Here is a 19,336-nt window from a genome sequence, read left to right on the forward strand (position 1 = left end):
ATTTCTTTCACCACAAGGCATCCATATTAATTATGCAATTTGCAAATGTCAATTACCTTAATCAAACACTCTAACTCTTTCGCAATTTATTTTGCAATTGCACCTGTAATGACCTTTATATGTTTTTCTCCTAGTTTTATTCCCTCCTTTCGTCATTCTTTTACCTATATACCTTCTTTGATGATTTTTTTTTCATCCGACATACCCATAATAAGTTTATTTCTTGTGTTGCACGTTTGAGTTCCTTATTCTATTCCTTGTTTCTTATTTTGAAGTATCTTTTATCCTTCTTTTTTATTTATTTTTTAATAAATAAAAGCTTTAAACTACTAACATTTAACTAAAATAATCATTTAGTTATGCATATATAGTGTTGACACTTGACAGCTAAAAGATTTTTATCCTTTTCCCTAACGGGGTTGACTAGGAGTATAGTTGTACTTTAGCACCATTAAATAATGCCATAAATTTCATGATAGGTACCAAAAGTACTAGTAGTGAACTTTGACAAGAACTTTTTTTTTACTAAGTCAAGTCGTTTCTATTCTAGTTGATAAGCTTTAATGTTAAAGATGATAATTAATAAGGCTTTAAGTAAAGATCAAGATGCAGTATGATTATAATTAGCCTATATATATATATATATATATATATATATATATATATATATATATATATATATATATATATATATATAACGTTAATAAAGAAGATTTGAGATTCAATCACGTCGGAAGTTTGTGGAACTTTATTTATAAAGTCAAGGATTTAAAATTGTTACTCTAAATAAGATTTGACCAAATAAACGGGAACCTTCACTGACAGCATTAGTAATGATATTAACAGCTAGCATTGATCAAAACTTAACTCGCGTGTGTAAAAATTAAAACTAGCAAAAAAAAATCGTATAGAAAGTAGAGATAATTTTAAAGACTAGAATAACAACTAAACCTATAATTTTTAAACTTAAACTTATTTTTATATTTTTTTTTATTTTTTTCAATAAACATTAATTTGTTAGTTTTATTAAAATTTCAATAGAAAAAATTCAAATTCATAATCTCTTCCTCTTTCATTTTTCTTTCATCCTTAAACTTTCTTTTTAAATCATCATCAAATCAACCTTATATTTCATTTCTTTTATATAAAATATAAGCATAAAACTATAACATTATAAACAATAGAACTATTCAATATAGCACCAGAACCAAGGGAAAACGTACAAGTTCATATATATATATATATATATATATATATATATATAACATGCTAGTGGATACCACAGAATTAAAAATCAACATGGATGGGCAGTGCAAAGGATTCAATTGGGTGGTTGTTCAGTTGTGGAATTGCATGTGTACATCTTAATTCTTAAGGTAGCCAGATATTGGATATGTAGACAGACTCAGTAAAAGGTGGCACGTGCGAGAATCAATGGAAAAAAAAAAAAAAAAAAAGCAAAAATGCACGTACAACTGTACAAGTCAATGATGAAATTTACGTACCTGAATCTTCAACGTAAATTTTATTGATTAATCAAGTTACTTCTTAAATACACTAAAAAAAATATGTGTTATACTAGCTAAATAAATTTAATTTTTTTAACGTAATTTAACTTATAAAACAGATTTTTTTTTCTTTTATGTACAAAACAGACATTCAACTATCTTAATATAATTTTTATCATTTAAAATTAAAGATAAAATTTAGAGGTTAATTTTCATATGTTATTAATTTGAAATTTCCATACTATTAATTAATTAGAGATGATTTTAAGAAAAAAATTAAATAATTATTATAAAAATTAACAGTGTTAATATATATAACAATCAAGAACTAAATCAGAAGTTTTTGTTTTATTTTTTTTTACCGAAAAATATTTTGTTTTAAAAAAAATAAATTATCACTGCTCTAACATTAAAAACTCTGCGTTATTGCCCTTTACACGGATTAAAGTTTAACGCTCGTTACTGAGAACTCGGATTTTAGCTGGAAAATAACACCAATAAATCAAGAATAGTTCGATAAGGACACATAAACTAATTTATTGTTTATTATTTATTTTTTTTAAAAAAAATTATATGGCACTGATTAAATTGATAATGGGACCCACATTTTACATGTGGAATCATACCCAGGCTGGGAAGGTAGACACTTAAACAGTTGAAACTGTTGGCTACAACTAACTAGAATCCTTAACGCCACTCTTTTTTAATCAATTCTCAACACCTCTCTCTCCTTTTCTCAATCAAACACTATTTGTGTCAAACACCATATACCATAGTACTATATTTTTTTCTTTGTTCTTGTCTTGGTCTTTGCACTCAACAATTATTTTCCGTCAACCATCAAAATTCAGAGCACAACAACAACAACAATTCAGCAAAACAAAACTCAGCCACATAATTTACCTTCAACTCATGGCTTGTAACCATGGCCATGGTTGTGTGATGTTGGTGTATTTGGTGGTGTTGAGTTTATCTGCTTCACAAAGTTGTTATGGTTTGGGCACATTTGGGTTTGACATACACCACAGGTTCTCGGATCCGGTTAAGGGGATGCTTGGCATTGATGATGTTCCACAAAAGGGAACTCCTCAATACTATGCTGTTATGGCCCACAGAGATCGCATATTCCGGGGCCGGAAACTCGCCGGGGCTGATCACCACGCGCCTCTCACCTTCACCGCCGGCAATGTCACTTACCGGATTGCCTCCTCTGGATTGTATGAGAATTCTCCACCCCCCCTCTTGTCAATTTTTTAACTTTTACTTGTTTTCTCTTGTTGGTACTTTTTTTTTGGAAGAAAACTTTTCTGGGTCAGTTTTTTTTATCTGAATTTTGTGTCGAATTTTGAGCATGGAAGAATATGTGTTGGGAAAGGGCAGATTTTATCCTTTGGAGAAAAAAATATATTAAGCTTCCAAGTTCTGAGAACTTTATGTTAATAGAGTGAATTCTGATGCCAAAGTGTTTTTGTTTGTTAAATAAAAAAAAAGTTTAATTATTTAGTATTTTTGGTAGTTATATTTGTATGCAGTTCTGCACGTTACGGTTCCATATGTAAAATTTGTATGTTTTTAACATATAGAGTGAATTTAATGCGTTTTCGTTCGACCAATAAATTTAATAGTAATAAGCTTTGGTCCTAAAGATGAATTTTTAATGTCTTTGCCAATACCTTTTGATTCCTAAAGACAACTGATCACAGGGATCAAAACACGTTAACTAAAACTTTTTACATATAGGATCAAAATGGAGACAAGTACACTGGTCAAAATAATATTTAATCTAAAGAAAACTGAGCCTAGCTATATATAAGAATAGGAGAAATGTTATTTGTACTAAGAGAGAGAAAAGAGAAAATTTTAAGATGCAATAAATAATGTGCTGAAGAATGATAGATACAAAAAATGATGTTATATAAATTATTGGATGTGTATCACCATCGTATCTCTAAGAATATTTATTCTTCTCACTTTCTGTCCTCTTTGAAGATAACAATAAAAGTGTAATGATGAGTATTGTTAGGCATTTTCTATGATGATTGTGTACTAATAATTTCTCCTTGTTATTTGGATTTCAGTTTGCATTTTGCCAATGTTTCGGTTGGGACACCACCTTTATGGTTTTTGGTAGCATTGGATACAGGGAGTGACTTGTTTTGGTTACCTTGTGATTGTATCAGTTGTGTGCAAAGTGGTTTAAAGACAAGAACCGGAAAGGTATACATATTCATATTCTACCTTAATCATTTAACGTTATTTTTGTATTACTATGTTCCATTGGTAAAATTAAGGACCTTATATGAAACTTCAATTTGCATCATGATTAATTGTTGGATATCTCGATGGTTAGTTATTCTTGGTTAAATGGATTCACCTTTCCTTTCTCTATAGTTTCGTTATGACTCATGAGTAAAACTGATTCAATTCATACTCTACCATCATCATCATCACCTCTCTCTTTCTTTTTCCTTTTTTAAAATTTTTCTCTGGCAGATACTTAAATTTAATACCTATGATCCTGACAAGTCATCCACAAGCAATAAAGTTTCATGCAACAATAACACCTTTTGTAGACAAAGACAACAGTGTCCTTCAGCTGGCAGTACTTGTCGATATCAAATTGATTATCTTTCAAATGATACTTCATCTAGGGGATTCGTGGTAGAGGATGTGTTGCACTTAATTACAGATGATGTTCAAACAAAAGATGCTGACACAAGAATTGCTTTTGGGTAAAATACTCAACATCTTACTGAGAATTTTTATTGACTGTGTATACATTTGAAGCCTCAATACATTCTTAATCTTAGCCAAAACCCATCAGTTTGCTTCTTAGAATGTCTATGAAAAGGCATAGCAAGTGATTGTGTCAGGTTTATGACCTCAGATTTCCTAGTTACCAGGTTGATCCTTAAACTAACATTTCAATATCACTGCTTCTGTTTGATTATCTTTCTTTGAAATTGCTTTCTGTAATTAACCTTTGGTTTTTGGTATTTCTCATTTTCTTGGTACTAATTAATCTGTTGCAGTTGTGGCCAAGTTCAAACTGGGGTGTTTCTAAATGGGGCAGCTCCAAATGGCCTATTTGGACTTGGATTGGATAATATATCTGTTCCTAGTATCCTAGCCAAAGAAGGGCTTATTTCAAATTCCTTTTCAATGTGCTTTGGACCTGATGGTGCTGGAAGAATCACGTTCGGTGATACTGGCAGCCCGGACCAACGAAAAACACCATTCAACGTCAGGAAATTGCAGTGAGTGGATACTATCTTTCATTCTTCTTTCAACAAGTTGTCACTTTCACTCTTAAAAGAGTACGACAGAAACAAGAAAAATTCTTGTGTCTAACTATAGTGCTTGTTTAATCCTTGTCAGTCCAACTTATAACATCACCATAACACAAATTGTTGTGGAAGATAGTGTTGCTGATCTTGAGTTTCATGCAATTTTTGACTCTGGTACCTCTTTTACATACATAAATGACCCAGCTTATACACGACTTGGTGAGATGGTAAGTAATCTACAATCTACATTATAGTTTTTTAGGATTGGATAAGGAGTTTCATGTCATATGAGTTGTCAAAATTTTGTTTGCAGTACAATTCAAAAGTCAAAGCAAATCGGCACTCATCTCAATCACCTGATTCTAATATCCCCTTTGAGTATTGTTATGACATAAGGTGATATTGGCTTTGAGAGAAACCATCAACTTATTTTTCTTTTGAAACGATTAGGTACTGATTTCCACTTTACCTGCAGTATAAATCAGACAATTGAAGTTCCCTTTTTGAATCTAACAATGAAAGGTGGAGATGATTATTATGTCATGGATCCTATAGTACAAGTTTTTAGTGAGGTAAGAGCAGAAAATCCTTCTCTGATTTTTTGATATCTAATGATTCTCAACCTTCTTAATCTCATTTCCTTTTGTGATATATAGGAGGAAGGAGACCTTCTTTGTTTGGGAATCCAGAAAAGTGACAGCGTGAATATCATTGGACGTGAGTATTTAACTGATGAAACTTTTCTTGATAGAATATATCATCATAAAGTTTTGCATTCAGAATTATCAATCATGGTGCCTTTTATTAACGTAGCAGCTACAATTAAGAGCGTTCATAGACGATAGAACAGATTGGGACAATTTATTTTGGTCCTAACCAACCAAAATTTTATATATAATTATTTATTTGAACGAAAATTCGACACAATCAGGAACCGACAATATGAGATAAAACTAATTTAACCTTGATTAATGGTCACAATATATCAATCTAACATTATGCATCAAACTAAACTCCCACTAGGGTCAACCTGTAGTTATACACGAGACCATAAATTTAAACCTTAATGCGAATATTGTACACATAATAAATAAATAAATAAATCATGAAATTAAAAAAATATAAAATTATTAAGGTGTATTTTTAGAATATACTTATCGAAATAGTATCAATATAAGTGTAATATTATATTATGTAAAATGCTATCAGTCAAAAAGTCTTATACATGAAAAAAAAGTGCATATTTTGAAAAGAATATAAAACACCAGTTGGGTTGAGACAACCCTAGTCCATCCTCACAATAAACCAAATTTAACTTCTAAAATTCAAATATGTCAATGTTAGCTACAAATGAGGCATGGGTTAGTGAAATGGGACGGACAGGTCATGAGTATCCCTAGTTACAACTACAGCATAATTACATATCCAAGTTGTTTCCTTTGGTAAAGGTACCACGCTGCTCGTCTATTTAGTTTTAGCAAATCATAAATCAATATCATCACAAGAACATGTATGGCTTCCATAGAGTTGTTGCTGAACTATTGATACAAGCATGCAACATTAATTATATTTATCTATATTGATGCAGAAAACTTCATGATTGGTTACAAAATTGTCTTTGATCGTGACAACATGAATCTTGGTTGGAAGGAAACTAATTGTGAGTACATTTCACCTCTTAAGCATTTGAACTTAGCATACTTTTATCTATCTTCTTGTTAAACAATATCATATGGTCCTGTCAGGTTCTGATGATGTGCTCTCAAATACATCACCAATTAACACACCATCGCCCTCTCCTGCTGTTTCTCCTGCTATCGCTGTGAATCCCGTGGCTACATCGAATCCATCGATTAACCCACCTAATCGATCATTCAGGATTAAACCTACCTTTACATTTGTGGTGGTCCTTTTGCCACTTATAGCCATTTTTTGAGCATTCCTATGCCCATTCCATCATGTATTATTTAAGTAGTTTTTTTTTTTTTCATTATAGTTGATTACACGAGAAGCATTATTGCTTCCCTTTTTTTCCACCAGTCATAATAGCCTCTGATGGCCTTGTGTATAGCGTACCAAACATAGATGTAAACTAGAGAAAGTTCAGTTCTTATATAATACTCCATCCAGTTTCTAATTTTAATCATTAATTTGTCATGGGTGGTGTGAAAATATTAAAGTCTAGAGTATTATGCTCCTCTACCAATAAAAAGCACAAATACTTAATAGTATCTAATAAGGGTAACTAGCGAGAGAAAAAAAGGCTTCATAAGAATTGTAAAATGTCTCATAAAAACTCAATTCCTTCTAAATGGCGCCTGGTATTACTGGAGGGAGTAAGTTGTATAGCAGTTAGCTGGCACCCTGCATACACTTGATTTAGTAAAATCATCCCCAAAATACGACTTCATCTTGATATGTGCAAACTAAACAAGAAAAATAATCTTATTATACAACCCAGAAGAGAAAACTCTCAGCAGTTAATTGTAAAGGAATATTTTCAAATCTAGATTGACAAACATGATGGTGATCATGGCACAACCATAAAACGGATGCAAGTTTCAAGACTATATCAAACTCATTAATTGATGTCGTACTACATTTAGTTGCAACAAAATAAAAATGAATTAAGCATTTCAATTATGTGGATTCAAAATTTCAAAAGGATGATTTGAACAGGAACAAGACATTCAACGTTTTGGCAGAAGATTAAACTACATGAACCTCCATTGCTCACCTTCTGTCTACACTTCTTTAATAATACTGCTTTGTTTCTTTTTCCCTTGCTGGGTTCTATAGCACATAAAAGAGGCCAATTCCCCTCCTGCATTCAAGTGTGTTAATTGAACCAAAAGGTTCAGAGCTAGTGCCTCTTTTTCTTCATACCTTTAATGTATGATTTTCCATCTTTCCTTGTCTTATTATCAGAGGGTAACTGAACTTGCTTTGATTTCATCTTAATTGATTTTACCAAAGATGATAATTCATATTTATCTTTCTTTGACTTCAAAGCATCTAATCCTTCTTCCTCATCCTTCATCCTACCAGAATCTTCAGAAGACAATTGTGTTCCTTTTAGTTTTGTAGGTTCCCTTTCCACTGGTGGATCCGCATTATCCTTCTGTTGCTTCTGTGCTAGCTGCCTGGCATATGTTGCACTCCTGCAAACATATTTTGGAATAAAATAAAAGTGAGTTTGCTACATTGAAAACAGCATATACAAGCTTCTTGAAACAGAGTATAATCAGAGATCAAGAACATCAAATCTTGGCAATCATAACTAGTGTACCACAAGTTAAACATGAAAATATTAGCAAGTCAACCAGTCATGAACAAATGTCATTCATAAAATTAGCATAACATGTAAGTTGCTATTAATTTAATAGAAATCTGGCTGCCAGCTGCACGTAAGCTTTTAGTTGAAAGAAAATTATCATGCAAAAGAAATACATTTTAAATATTTGATTAAAATACTTCATTTTCACCCTATGGGAGAGAAATGTTCATGATGAAAAACTAGAAGTTGGCACTTCTCTAACTGTTTTGCAGCTATCTACAATTACCCATTAGTAGAACAAGAGCACTATAAAACCGAAAATACCTTTTAAATTGTGGATCGGTAGGATCAATTGCATAGTTTGGTGAGAAAAGAGCTGAAAAACGTGGATCATTGTATGCATTACTTGGTATCTTCTCCTCGTCAATATCATTCTCTCTCCTTTTTTTTCCCTTGCCTTTTTTAAATTTTAGATTATATCCCTTGACACCAGTATCTGTCCCCTTATCATCAGCAAGTAGCAGTTCAAGCTCCTCTTTGCTCGCTTTGTCTAGCCCATCAATCTCTTCATGCCTTTGTTCTTCATCTTCTTTATTTTGTGGCTTCTTCCTCTTCTTAGCAGCAGGCTCCTCAATGAAGAAGTCATCTGCTTCTTCAGTTGCCTCTTGATCAGTATCATCACTATCATCATCATCTGATGAATACTTTCTTTTATTTTTCCCGGCCTTCTTTTTCTCACTTTTTTTACTCAAATAAGCATCCCAAACTGTTTCTGATTTTTTATCCTTCTTTTCCATAATATATTTGCTTAAATCTTCCAAACCTGTATTGAAGGTGACCTCCATATTCTGGGCATTATCATGTTCATTGCCTCCATCTGAATCATCACCAGACTGGAGCAAAGCACGGTACTTGGCTCGTTTTTTTGCCATTTTATCAGGCTGATCATCTGTCTCGTTGTTATCCTTGCTATCATCACTTTCACTCTCATCAGAAGTCAAGAATTCCTTCACTTCAAACTCGGCTAACTATTAAAGAGGAAGGTAATATATGAAAAAAAAAAGTTCAACATGAAGCAAATAGCAAAATATAAATACAATAAATAAATAAAAAAGAAATATGCAAGAATATCCATGCTTCTCAATTTCTGCTTACACGCAGATAGAAAAAAATTGATGCATGTAATAGAATCATTGGCACTGTAAAATATAAATGTGAGCATATACATGTACATGACACAGATATTTACAGGCATAGTGGCAAACATCAATAAATTGTGCATATTTTCTTGCAATATGTATGAGGGATCTTTAAATAATTTTATAAATAACACCATGTAGAAATGACTATATAAAAGATGGGAATACTTAAGTCATGGAATGACACTATGCAAGCCAAGAATTTTTCAAATAGGAAAAAAATTAACCACAGTATGCAAGCTGACCTGCTCATCAGTGAGTTTCCGATTCAATGTCTTTGCACGAAGAGGTTCATCATCATCCCAAGTAAGATTAACCTCACTGTGCTGAAGTGCTCGAGAATAGAAATCTTTGCACTCATAATTTGCAGGCACCTACGAGAAGAGTCAAAATTTGCCATTTACTGTTATACTGCATAAATGCAGCAATATGTACATGAATGTGTGCACACACACACTCACGTAAAGAGACCCTATGAATTTAAATAGTCCACTCCACCTCAATCAATTTTCTAATTGCATTTTCAAATCTGGCATACTAATGAATGTCAACTACAATCACATCTTAAATACCTCAGTAGCAACATCCCGAGGCGGGTGTTTGAATTCCATGTTGTCTGGAATAAACCTTAAATCGAGCGCATTAGATGATTGTTTTAACTCAAGACCATCACATTCTTTGTAAATGTAATTTGCTGTGGCACTTGAGTCACATTCCACCACAGCAAAATAGTACCTGGCAAGCAGAGAAAGAATAAAGACATAGTATGATAAGAGAAAAAAGAGAAACAAATGTAAATTACATGGTAAACATATCTATTAAAATACTGAACTTGGAATGCTGAAAAGGTCACTTCAGTTTTCTTAATTGTACGTTATGGATACATGTGTCTATTACAGAACAGTTTACTCAAACACATATCTGAATTGGCATATCAATATGAATGACATGTGAGACGTCGGACATGAGTCTTGACATACAAGAGTGAATAACAATATGTGCTTCTAAGGTCTTCTGATCTTGAGACACACCCAACTGGATCATCACCATAAAACACAAGTAATCCAATCCACTTAGTTGGGAAACGATATAGTCATCAGAATGATGTGTCAGAGGTCCTCCGTCAGAACTTGGTTCCCTTTACCGTCATCAAGAACTCCAGAAGCACTAAATGTTGATTCTGGCAAAGGGGCAATCATCATTGGCTTTGGAAAGCTGCAAGGGATTCAAAAATGTCCCATACATCATCAAGGAACTCAGCTTGACTGAATGATCTTGGGCCTGATCTTAGGCATCTGATGAGTATTTGGATCATGAAATCCATCAACTTCCCTTGTGTTTTGGGAGCTTAATGCCCATCAGTATGCATGCCATTAAAATTTTATTGATCATACTGATATCATGCTAGATTATAAGAAAATGGGATAACAAAGGTAGGAGGAAACCAACAATTGAGTGATTTTGCCTTATTCATCATCTTTAAACATTACTCTTTAGTTCAACAATACTAGCATGTAAAATATTCCTTATTCCTGAACATTATATCACAAAAACATATGCATTGATGTAATGAGTTCTAGAAGGACAAAGTAATAATTTTATAACAAATGATAGAAAACACTATAAACTGATAAAATTACTATTAAGTAATACTTAATACATGGTGAAAATGTATTTGACAGCTTTAAGTGAAGACAGTATATCAAATTACTAGTGTTTTGATAGTTGTTTACCGCATCCTGCTCTTCTCATATGCACGCAGTTTCTCATTGTCAAGGTCATCATTGCTGCTATCTTCATCATCAAATAGACCAATAGGTCCACGAACTTCCTCCTCTTTCATACGTTGAAGGCCAAACTCAGATGGATAGACCCTTACCGATTTGATCAGACCATTAGGTGGGACAAATGAGCTTAACAATACATACAAATCAACAGCCTAGCAAAAACAACACAAGCGACATTTTAGCCAAACATATCCCAACACGCTCAAATTAAATATTTCTCATATTAAGATTTATTGCAGAAAATGCGCATTAGACTTGAAATCCGTGCATACCTTAACATATCTCCAGTCCATGTTAACCACTGCAACCCTATGTGTTTCTTTGTCAATCGTTGCTATGTCTTCCTGTCCACACAATAATATTTCAAAAGGACCAATGCATGTTAAAAACAGCATAACACAAATCAGAGATGAGAAATGCAATACAGTACCTTGACATCAGAGGCTTCGTCTTCGTAAACTTCCTCGTCTGCACCTTCATCTGTTTCTGTATCTGTATCCACATCTGACTCTGATTCACTGGTTTCTTCTGACTCAGATTCACTGGTCTCTTCTGACTCAGTTCCTTTGTCACTCTCCGGTTTCACTTGATTGGCTTTCAACAATTCCTCTTCATTCTCTTCTTCCTCATCACTACTCTGCTCAACTTCCTTTTCATCAATTTTGTAGTAATGGCGCAGAGAACCAAGCTGAGAGGTTGGGTTGTTCTTGGGCTTGCCTCTCTTGTCAACAGGAGCAGAAGAGGGCAAAAAACTCTTGTGAGTGAACATGCGGTTGAAGCGAGAGTCAACAGCCACCTTCGTTTCACGCTTTGGAGCCTCACGGAACCGAGGATCCGTGTGAGCCTTTGAATATCGAGGATCACTGATGAGGATAACCTTGGCATCACTGGGTGATGAATAACTAGAACTCAAATTATCCTTAAATTTGTTCCTTTTGTCCTTGTGGTTCTTCCCATTTGCATTTTTGGATCCCATTATGCTCTAATTGAACACTGTCAATAGAAGAAAGTGAAGGCTAGGGTAATCCCATACACCAAAAAATGCATTGAACTCACACAATCAAAGAGTTGAACTTGAAAACACCAATAGCTATCATTTTCGAAACAAAGGAAAATACAAAGAAAGCAACCAATCAATTGAAAAAAATAAAAAATGATCTTAGACATGACAATTGAAGAACCTTATCACCTCTGTATTATGTCATGCAACTGATAGCGTGTTGCTCAGTGGAACGAAACAGGGGAGGAAGAACGGCGCAGATAGTGAGGAGGAAGAGGACCAGCAAATACCAATAGGGTTTAAAATTACTGTTTTAGTCTCTCTCTTTTTTTTATCATATTCTTATGCCTGGGATTAGTATATTGGTAGTATTTTAGTCTTCAATAAATATTTATTTTTATATTATTAAAATTAAAATTTATAATAAATAAATATCCTTAAATGTATAAATCATGTATTATTATTGTTATTAGGTTAGATAGATGTAATCTAAAAATTACATTAATTTAATTATCATATCAATATCATATATATTATATTATGTATTATATTAGTATATATTATATAAAAGATAGTTATTGATTGAATCTGTACACATTTTACGCTTTAATAAAGGAGTTTTATTTTTTTCAAAACTTAAAAATATGATAAACAGGGAAATATTTATCTTCAAATCAATAATATTCTGATTCGGTACAATTGCACAATCATTTTAATGCCCAATTAATGTTGATTCTTTCTGATTTTGTCTCATTGAAATTCTTTATATATTTGCATACCAACAAATCAAAATTGAAAGCCTCTCATTTTGCTCTTTTACATTTTCTTCTTTGTGTTTGAAACATTGTTTTTACGATGAAAGACGTGAACAATGAATGGGGTTAAAATATTTTTGAGACATCCGTTCAAGTTTATGATTAATGATTGATATGGGAAATCCTGAATGTTACGAAAAGATTTTTCGTCAAAACGCACGAATTGTGTATTCTATGATTTTTTTTAATTATTCAATTAATATTTATTTTTCAAAAAAGCCCAACCATTGAATGTTACTTTCGTGCGTTGCGTGCATAGGATATTCATGCTAAATAGCAACAATCGATTGATATCTAGCACAAAATAAAATTTAAAAAAAAACAGTTAAATATAATAATTAATGGGGTCTTCAACCACACTATATTGCATAATAGTATTAATAATTTTAAAAAGGTATACTTTATGATACATGATATCTAGCATAAAATTCTTATTAGTTTCAGTTCAAATTTTTTAATTCATTTTTCTTACAAATTCATATATATTAAAAAAATCAAAATATTTCACAACACGCTTAGCTTGAATTTAGGTTTTAATTTAAAAATATATAATTAAAAATATCATTTCATAAAAATATTTTGGTTTTATTTTATTTTATTGTAATGAGGAACCCTTGTTTTTGATTGATTAAAGTATTATTTAATTATTTAAATCCCTATTTACTTAACATATAATTAATTTTTATTTCTCTTTATTTTTTGAAATCATAGTCTATCCCATGTTTTTTTTTTTTTTTTTGTTGAATGGTCTGGCCAAAGAGTCCCAAAACCAAATTAAGTATTATTTAAATAGTAAACAAATACATTTACATGCTTTTAATGAATGATTGAAGAAAAGGAATAGAAAATTTCTACTATTGATCATACCATGTTTTGTAAAAGAATCTACTAAAATGTTTGATTCCCTAAAACCATGAACCACACTACTAAACTTTTAAGAATCATATCTACCATCTTGATAAAAAGGAGTGTCAACACATAAACTATTATTTATTATTTTAATAGCCTCCAAGCAATTAGATTCTAAAATAATCTTCTTGAGATTCATTTCTCCCGCCATTCTCGAAACAAAACAAAATTGTCCAAAATTTCGCTTCAAGAATAGAACAAAACCTCAATCTGATAGAGAAAACTTTAACAAATATTTTGTTATATTATTTCATATATTTCTTATTTTATTTGAAATATTAATAAAATTGTATGAAAAAATTATTATTTATAAAATTTAAAAAGGACTTAAATTTTATTAAATTCAAATAATTTTAAATTTTAAAATATAAAATGATAAAATAACTATTTATAAATAGTTATAAAATAAAATTTATTTTATAACTATATTTGTAAATAAAAATATTATATTTAATTATTTATTTTTTTACAGTGATATTTATTTAATTATTTATAAAAAAAATACTTTGAAAAAAAATTAAATATAAGAATTAATTAAATTAGATGCAAACTATTGAATTAATATAATATTTCAACATAAATTTTAGGATAAAAATCATAATTGATTGTTGAAAGTGTGATGAAAGTAAAATCAGAAATAAAAAGATAATCAATAGAAGGTTAGTTAAGGACAACAAACAATTATTACTCCATATCAATAATATAATAACTGAAAAAAGTAAAAATAAAATAAAATCTCTATACCATCACTTTAATTCCAATACTTAATTATTCACATTAACTTTCTTTAAAAGAACTACTTAATTATATTAATTCAGAATAAAACTTAACTACTTACTATTATTTTCCCAAATTTTCAAAGACATCTTTTGAAATTTTAGAATAAATATAAATAACGAATTGCATTTTCAAAGACATTTTTGAAATTTTATTATTTTCACCTCATATTTTTGGAGGAGTAAATTTTTACTCATGCTTTTTAGTTGGACACACTTTAAATCATAACAATAGTTGATAATAAATAAACAATTTTAAGAATGAGACCGTTTATTTACTTATTTAAAATAAAATAATAATCAATTAAATTAAAGAAGCAAGTTAGATTAGAAAAAAAGAAAGAATATGAGAGACCATGAAAATGAAAATTGAATTAGAATTGAATAAGAATATAACAATAAAAATAAAAAACTTTTAAATTTCTCTAGTTATTAATTATTAAATCTTTTTTTTTTAAATAAAGTTATGATATTAACGAAAATATCAATAAAAAGATTAACCTTTACTTATAATATTTTAATTAAATTTTATTTTTAAATATAATTTTATAATAAATTTTGTTTGAGGTATATTAGTACAACAAAAAATTTGAAATTTTTATTTTTTAGCCTAAAGCCTTGCTTAGGCTGCCAGCCTGAAACACCCTAACAGGTGGCTGGAGCACAATGCGCCAATACACGTTCCTCCATGTACCTCACGTCCATGCTATCTATCTCTTCTCATTTGATTACAAAGTTACAATGTTGCTGTTGTTGTTGTCGTCTCCTTTTTCTGGACGTAACCCCAATCTTCACTGAACCGCACCGCTTCCATTTCAAGGCGTTCGTTCACTACTTGCTCTCAGTTCCCAACAAACCCATCGCTCTCGTCGACGATTTCCTCACACTGTTTAAACCTCTCTCCCACTCTCCGCCCCAAAACTCACTATTCTCCAGGCTCCGCAGAATCGCTCACAAAGGTAAAAAATATATATACGTAGCCGCTAATTTTCTGCATTTGCTTTGAATTCAGCTAAGGCGAAGCCGCAGGAGCTGGCAGTAACTGTGGCGAGTGATGCGTTTACGCAATTCAAGCATCTGCTTCTGCCTATTACGGATAGGAATCCCTATCTCTCTGAGAGTACAAGACAAGTGAGTCTCTCTAGTGTGATGATGATCTACTTTAATTTTTGTGTTTATTCATCAAGCACTGACTTGAGGTTGTTGTTGTTGTTAGGCTATAGCAACCACCTCTGCTTTAGCTAAAAAGTATGGAGCTGACATTACTGTTGTTGGTAAGTTCTTGTAACTTAGTGTGCGTGTGTGTGCGCAAAGTGCAAACCTCTTGTTGATTTTGGAGAGGAAGAAAAGTGTGGATAAATTTTTCAAATTAAAAGAGTTGTATAATGTTTATGCTAGATACTTGCAAAGAGAGCTTTACTGTTCATAATGGTCCTATCTGGCTCGAACAATATGATTGCTTCTCATGAAGGATTGTTTCGGTCTCTACTAAAAATTCAGCTCCCAAGCATCAGGGTTGTTGTGTTAAATTGTAAAGGGAACAATCCTCTTACATTTTTTTGCATGCATGATTTATAGATTTGTGTGTTTGAATTAACTTATTTTGGGGAAATAATTGATTCTATTGGTACCTTCAGACACTGTTTCTTTGGAATTAAGCTGAACATAAAGAGCAACGGGGTTTATGTGCTTTGCAGTTATTGACGAACAGCAGAAGGAGTCACTGCCTGAGCATGAGACCCAACTACCCAGTATCCGTTGGCATCTATCTGAAGGTTTGTAATAACTATTTTCTTTGTTTCACTTATTGCATTTTATCTGTTGAGACCCTTCAAAGTACAATACCATAATATGTTTTCTTATTCTGTGAGCATCCCTTCACAGCATGAGCATTTTCTTTGAATGTTTTTGTATGGCAAGTTTTCATGTATGGGTGATTTGTGTTTTTATGCAATGATTATTTACTTATTTTATATGAATTGTTCTGAATGTTCTTTCCAAAAAAAAAAAAAATTGGTTCTTGACAAAGTATGTGGGCTTTTACTTTGATCCATGTTGCCATTGCCAACCTTGCTTTAGTGAGAAAAGACTTTTGATGTTGTTTTATTATTTAAAGCCTAGTTTGGATAAATTTTTCCATAAATACTTTTATAGGAGAAGAAAATAAGAAGGAAAAATGAAAAAAGTTTCTTTCATAATCAAATTTTAGCTTGTGGGAGAAATTTATTTCATTTAGCTACTCCAAAAGCTGATTTCAATTTGTACATAAGCTAATTTTACCTCATGGGTGAAGCTTATTTCATTTTATCTTATTTTCTTCTCCTATAAGTGCTTCTGGAGAAATTTATCTGAATATGGCTTAGTTAAATTCTGTTTCTGTCCTTTTATGAATAGTTAATTGTCTAAGATTATATTGGATATACAGGACTGCTAGTATAAGAGTTTCATGTAGTTTGAAGTCATTAAAAGATTAGGGATCTTGGGGTCGTATTTTTATCATTTTCAATCAAACATTCCTGCGGTAAAGTTGGGTTAAAATTAAGGATTGTTAATTTGCTATCAATTATTGTTCAATCTACTTGTTGTGCTTCATGATAAAAATGCAGGTGGGTTGAAGGACTATAACTTTGCTAGAGAGGCTTGGTGATGGCAACAAGCCAGCAGCAATTATTGGTGATGTTGCTGATGACCTTAATTTGGATTTGGTAGTTATTAGCATGGAAGCGATTCATACAAAGCATATAGATGCAAATTTGCTTGCTGAGTTCATTCCCTGTCCTGTCATGCTTTTGCCATTGTAGTTTGCATTGTTTTTAAGATAGGAAACGGTTTTTGTTTCATCCGGTCTGTCTTCTCTGATGCAATTTGATATTCCATCATGTTGTTTAGCATTTGCTACTCCAGTGTCAGGGATGTTTTGTTAAAAAATGCACAAGTGCCCGACTAAGGTGGGGTGTGTATATATATGTGTATGCTGAAGCATGACTAATTTTTATGCCTGGAAAGGAAGCATGTTAGAATTTTCTTTTGGAGACTAATTTTTCTAAATGATAAATATGGGAGGAATTTGGATCCTTTCATCTGAGCTTGAGGAATGTGGATCTGCTATTTTAAGTTTTGGATATATCTCTGTTCGACGTTGACATATGAAAAACTCTCATTGCTTAGGTTATTGACCTGCAATGTTCTCTCTTGAACAAGATTCATAAATATCAATTGCAATTTAACTTATAATGATTCTGAGTTCTTGTTCCGGAGAACATATTTAATTTGAATAAATCCGCTATTTATCATGGGTGGATACCATCTATGTTTAAACTTCGATTTACACTTCACAAATTCCTCCCTCTTCTGTAATTGGACTTAAATTCTGATGTTTGAAGTTTCAGAATGAACCATGCTAGTATATTGGAAAACTTTTGGTGGGAACATTTGTCAACATTCAGCGGTGTTAATTTAGAGCCAAATGAAATTTCATTTAAATTATAAATTTGTGTTTGAAATATTTTGGCTGAAATAGAAGTGGTAGAGATATTCGTTTTTAGCAGATTGACTTGAATCGTTCGAGGGAAAAAAACAATTGATGAAGTATAATATATTTCAATATTAGCTCATTGATTGGGTTTAAAATGTAAATTTGATTCAATCTAAATTGGTTTGTCTCAGTTTTTCGTTTGAAATTTTCATACATAAATTCTTCAAGTTTATGAGAGAGAGAAATATTTTTACTCAAATGTATTAAATGCACGATTAAAACAATTTATCCAAATAAACGACATTCCAGGTGAAAAACTTATCAAAGTATGTCAATATATAGGTCTTTTTACACAACGCTGGAGCAAATATAATATTAACTCATTGACCACTCGGTACTTTCTTCCAAAGCAAATGTTCGGAGTAGTGAGATGATGATTCTTCACTATTGAATCTCAAGTTGGCAATGTGGTACCCCAATTTCAACAAATAATCTCTATCCACTGAATACTTTTAGAAGGAAAAAAAAAACCAGTCCTATGTCAAAGCAAGGGTAGTTGGGATTGCTTGAATACTTGCTGATGCTGTTGGGGAAATTAAATGTGAGATGAATTCGTTGTTCCATATACACGAGCTCAGTAAGAAAAAATCACACACCATCATGTCCTCTCCCATCCTTTCACATTCATGGGGAGGTATTCTTGCCCTTGGAAGCTGAGGCACCCGCTTATTTTTTGTTATATTTACCTTTCTCCCATTGCCAAATCCTCCATTGACCTCCTTCTTCAATTAACTATCTAGCTTCCCAAATACTTGGCCACATGAAACTTGGCACGTAGTCTTTATTAGCTTCCCAAATAGAGTTATTTTGGAAAATATCTAGCTTTAGTAAGTGATAGGAGGAAGGATACAACATAAGCCTGTATAATCTTCCCCTCTGCTCCTATCAGTAACCCGGTATGCCAAAGAGTCATCATTCACCAACAACCTCCATTGTTTAGCAATTATGGCCAAGTTAAAAGATTTCACAAAATGGAATCTCACTTATATACTTTATATTAATCTTCCTTTCATCTATATCTCCTCCTAGGAAAAAAGTGTTATTAGTCAATCTTATCACAAATCGATTGTGATAATAGAAAACAACTCATAACATTGGGAGATAGTTGGGGCCGAGGGAAACAACCTAATCCTGAGGATCATTCCTTGCTCCCAAGATATATATGATGGACATAGATGAGAGAACTTCACATGAAATAAACAAATATGAGGATAGAGGATCATTTTGGCTAAGGCCTCTATGT

The 19,336-nt window shown here is 31.9% G+C and overlaps 2 protein-coding genes and 1 pseudogene across 3 annotated transcripts; 2 read left to right on the forward strand and 1 right to left on the reverse strand.

The window, feature by feature from the left end:
- Positions 1-2,176: 2,176 nt before the first annotated feature.
- On the forward strand, positions 2,177-6,949 carry LOC100500675 (aspartyl protease family protein). Its single transcript, NM_001250843.2, has 10 exons — positions 2,177-2,725; positions 3,587-3,725; positions 4,002-4,240; positions 4,541-4,765; positions 4,887-5,022; positions 5,109-5,191; positions 5,271-5,367; positions 5,452-5,512; positions 6,384-6,455; positions 6,541-6,949. Exons 1-10 carry the CDS (start codon positions 2,421-2,423, stop codon positions 6,729-6,731), a joined length of 1,548 nt encoding a protein of 515 aa, NP_001237772.2. The 5' UTR covers positions 2,177-2,420; the 3' UTR covers positions 6,732-6,949.
- A 405-nt stretch (positions 6,950-7,354) lies between these two features.
- On the reverse strand, positions 7,355-12,404 carry LOC100788064 (pre-rRNA-processing protein esf1). Of its 2 annotated transcripts, none has more exons than XM_006574598.4 (8): positions 12,248-12,404; positions 11,489-12,051; positions 11,331-11,402; positions 11,005-11,210; positions 9,844-10,006; positions 9,517-9,645; positions 8,397-9,100; positions 7,355-7,956 (listed from the first exon to the last, which is right to left on the reverse strand). In XM_006574598.4, the coding sequence occupies exons 2-8, from the start codon at positions 12,032-12,034 to the stop codon at positions 7,659-7,661; spliced, it is 2,118 nt and encodes a 705-aa protein (XP_006574661.1). In that variant the 5' UTR covers positions 12,035-12,051; positions 12,248-12,404; the 3' UTR covers positions 7,355-7,658. The 2 variants fall into 2 exon arrangements, with proteins under 2 accessions (XP_006574661.1, XP_014620464.1); XM_014764978.3 differs by having other exon boundaries at positions 12,240-12,374.
- Positions 12,405-15,343: 2,939 nt separating this feature from the next.
- On the forward strand, positions 15,344-17,557 carry LOC100819076 (uncharacterized; annotated as a pseudogene).
- The last annotated feature ends 1,779 nt before the right edge of the window (positions 17,558-19,336 follow it).

Source organism: Glycine max, chromosome 2 (assembly GCF_000004515.6).
Source record: "Glycine max cultivar Williams 82 chromosome 2, Glycine_max_v4.0, whole genome shotgun sequence".
Classification (NCBI taxonomy): Eukaryota; Viridiplantae; Streptophyta; class Magnoliopsida; order Fabales; family Fabaceae; genus Glycine; species Glycine max.

Coding starts and splice junctions, on each gene's coding strand:
- LOC100500675 (NM_001250843.2), top strand. CDS start 2,421: ATGGCTTGTAACCATGGCCATGGTTGTGTGATGTTGGTGTATTTGGTG. Junction 5,192..5,270: donor GAGTATTGTTATGACATAAG/GTGATATTGGCT, acceptor CTTTACCTGCAG/TATAAATCAGACAATTGAAG. Junction 6,456..6,540: donor TGGTTGGAAGGAAACTAATT/GTGAGTACATTT, acceptor TGGTCCTGTCAG/GTTCTGATGATGTGCTCTCA.
- LOC100788064 (XM_006574598.4), bottom strand. CDS start 12,034: ATGGGATCCAAAAATGCAAATGGGAAGAACCACAAGGACAAAAGGAAC. Junction 10,007..11,004: donor TATGAGAAGAGCAGGATGCG/GTAAACAACTAT, acceptor TCTGCTTGCCAG/GTACTATTTTGCTGTGGTGG. Junction 9,646..9,843: donor CTCGGGATGTTGCTACTGAG/GTATTTAAGATG, acceptor CTCTTCTCGTAG/GTGCCTGCAAATTATGAGTG.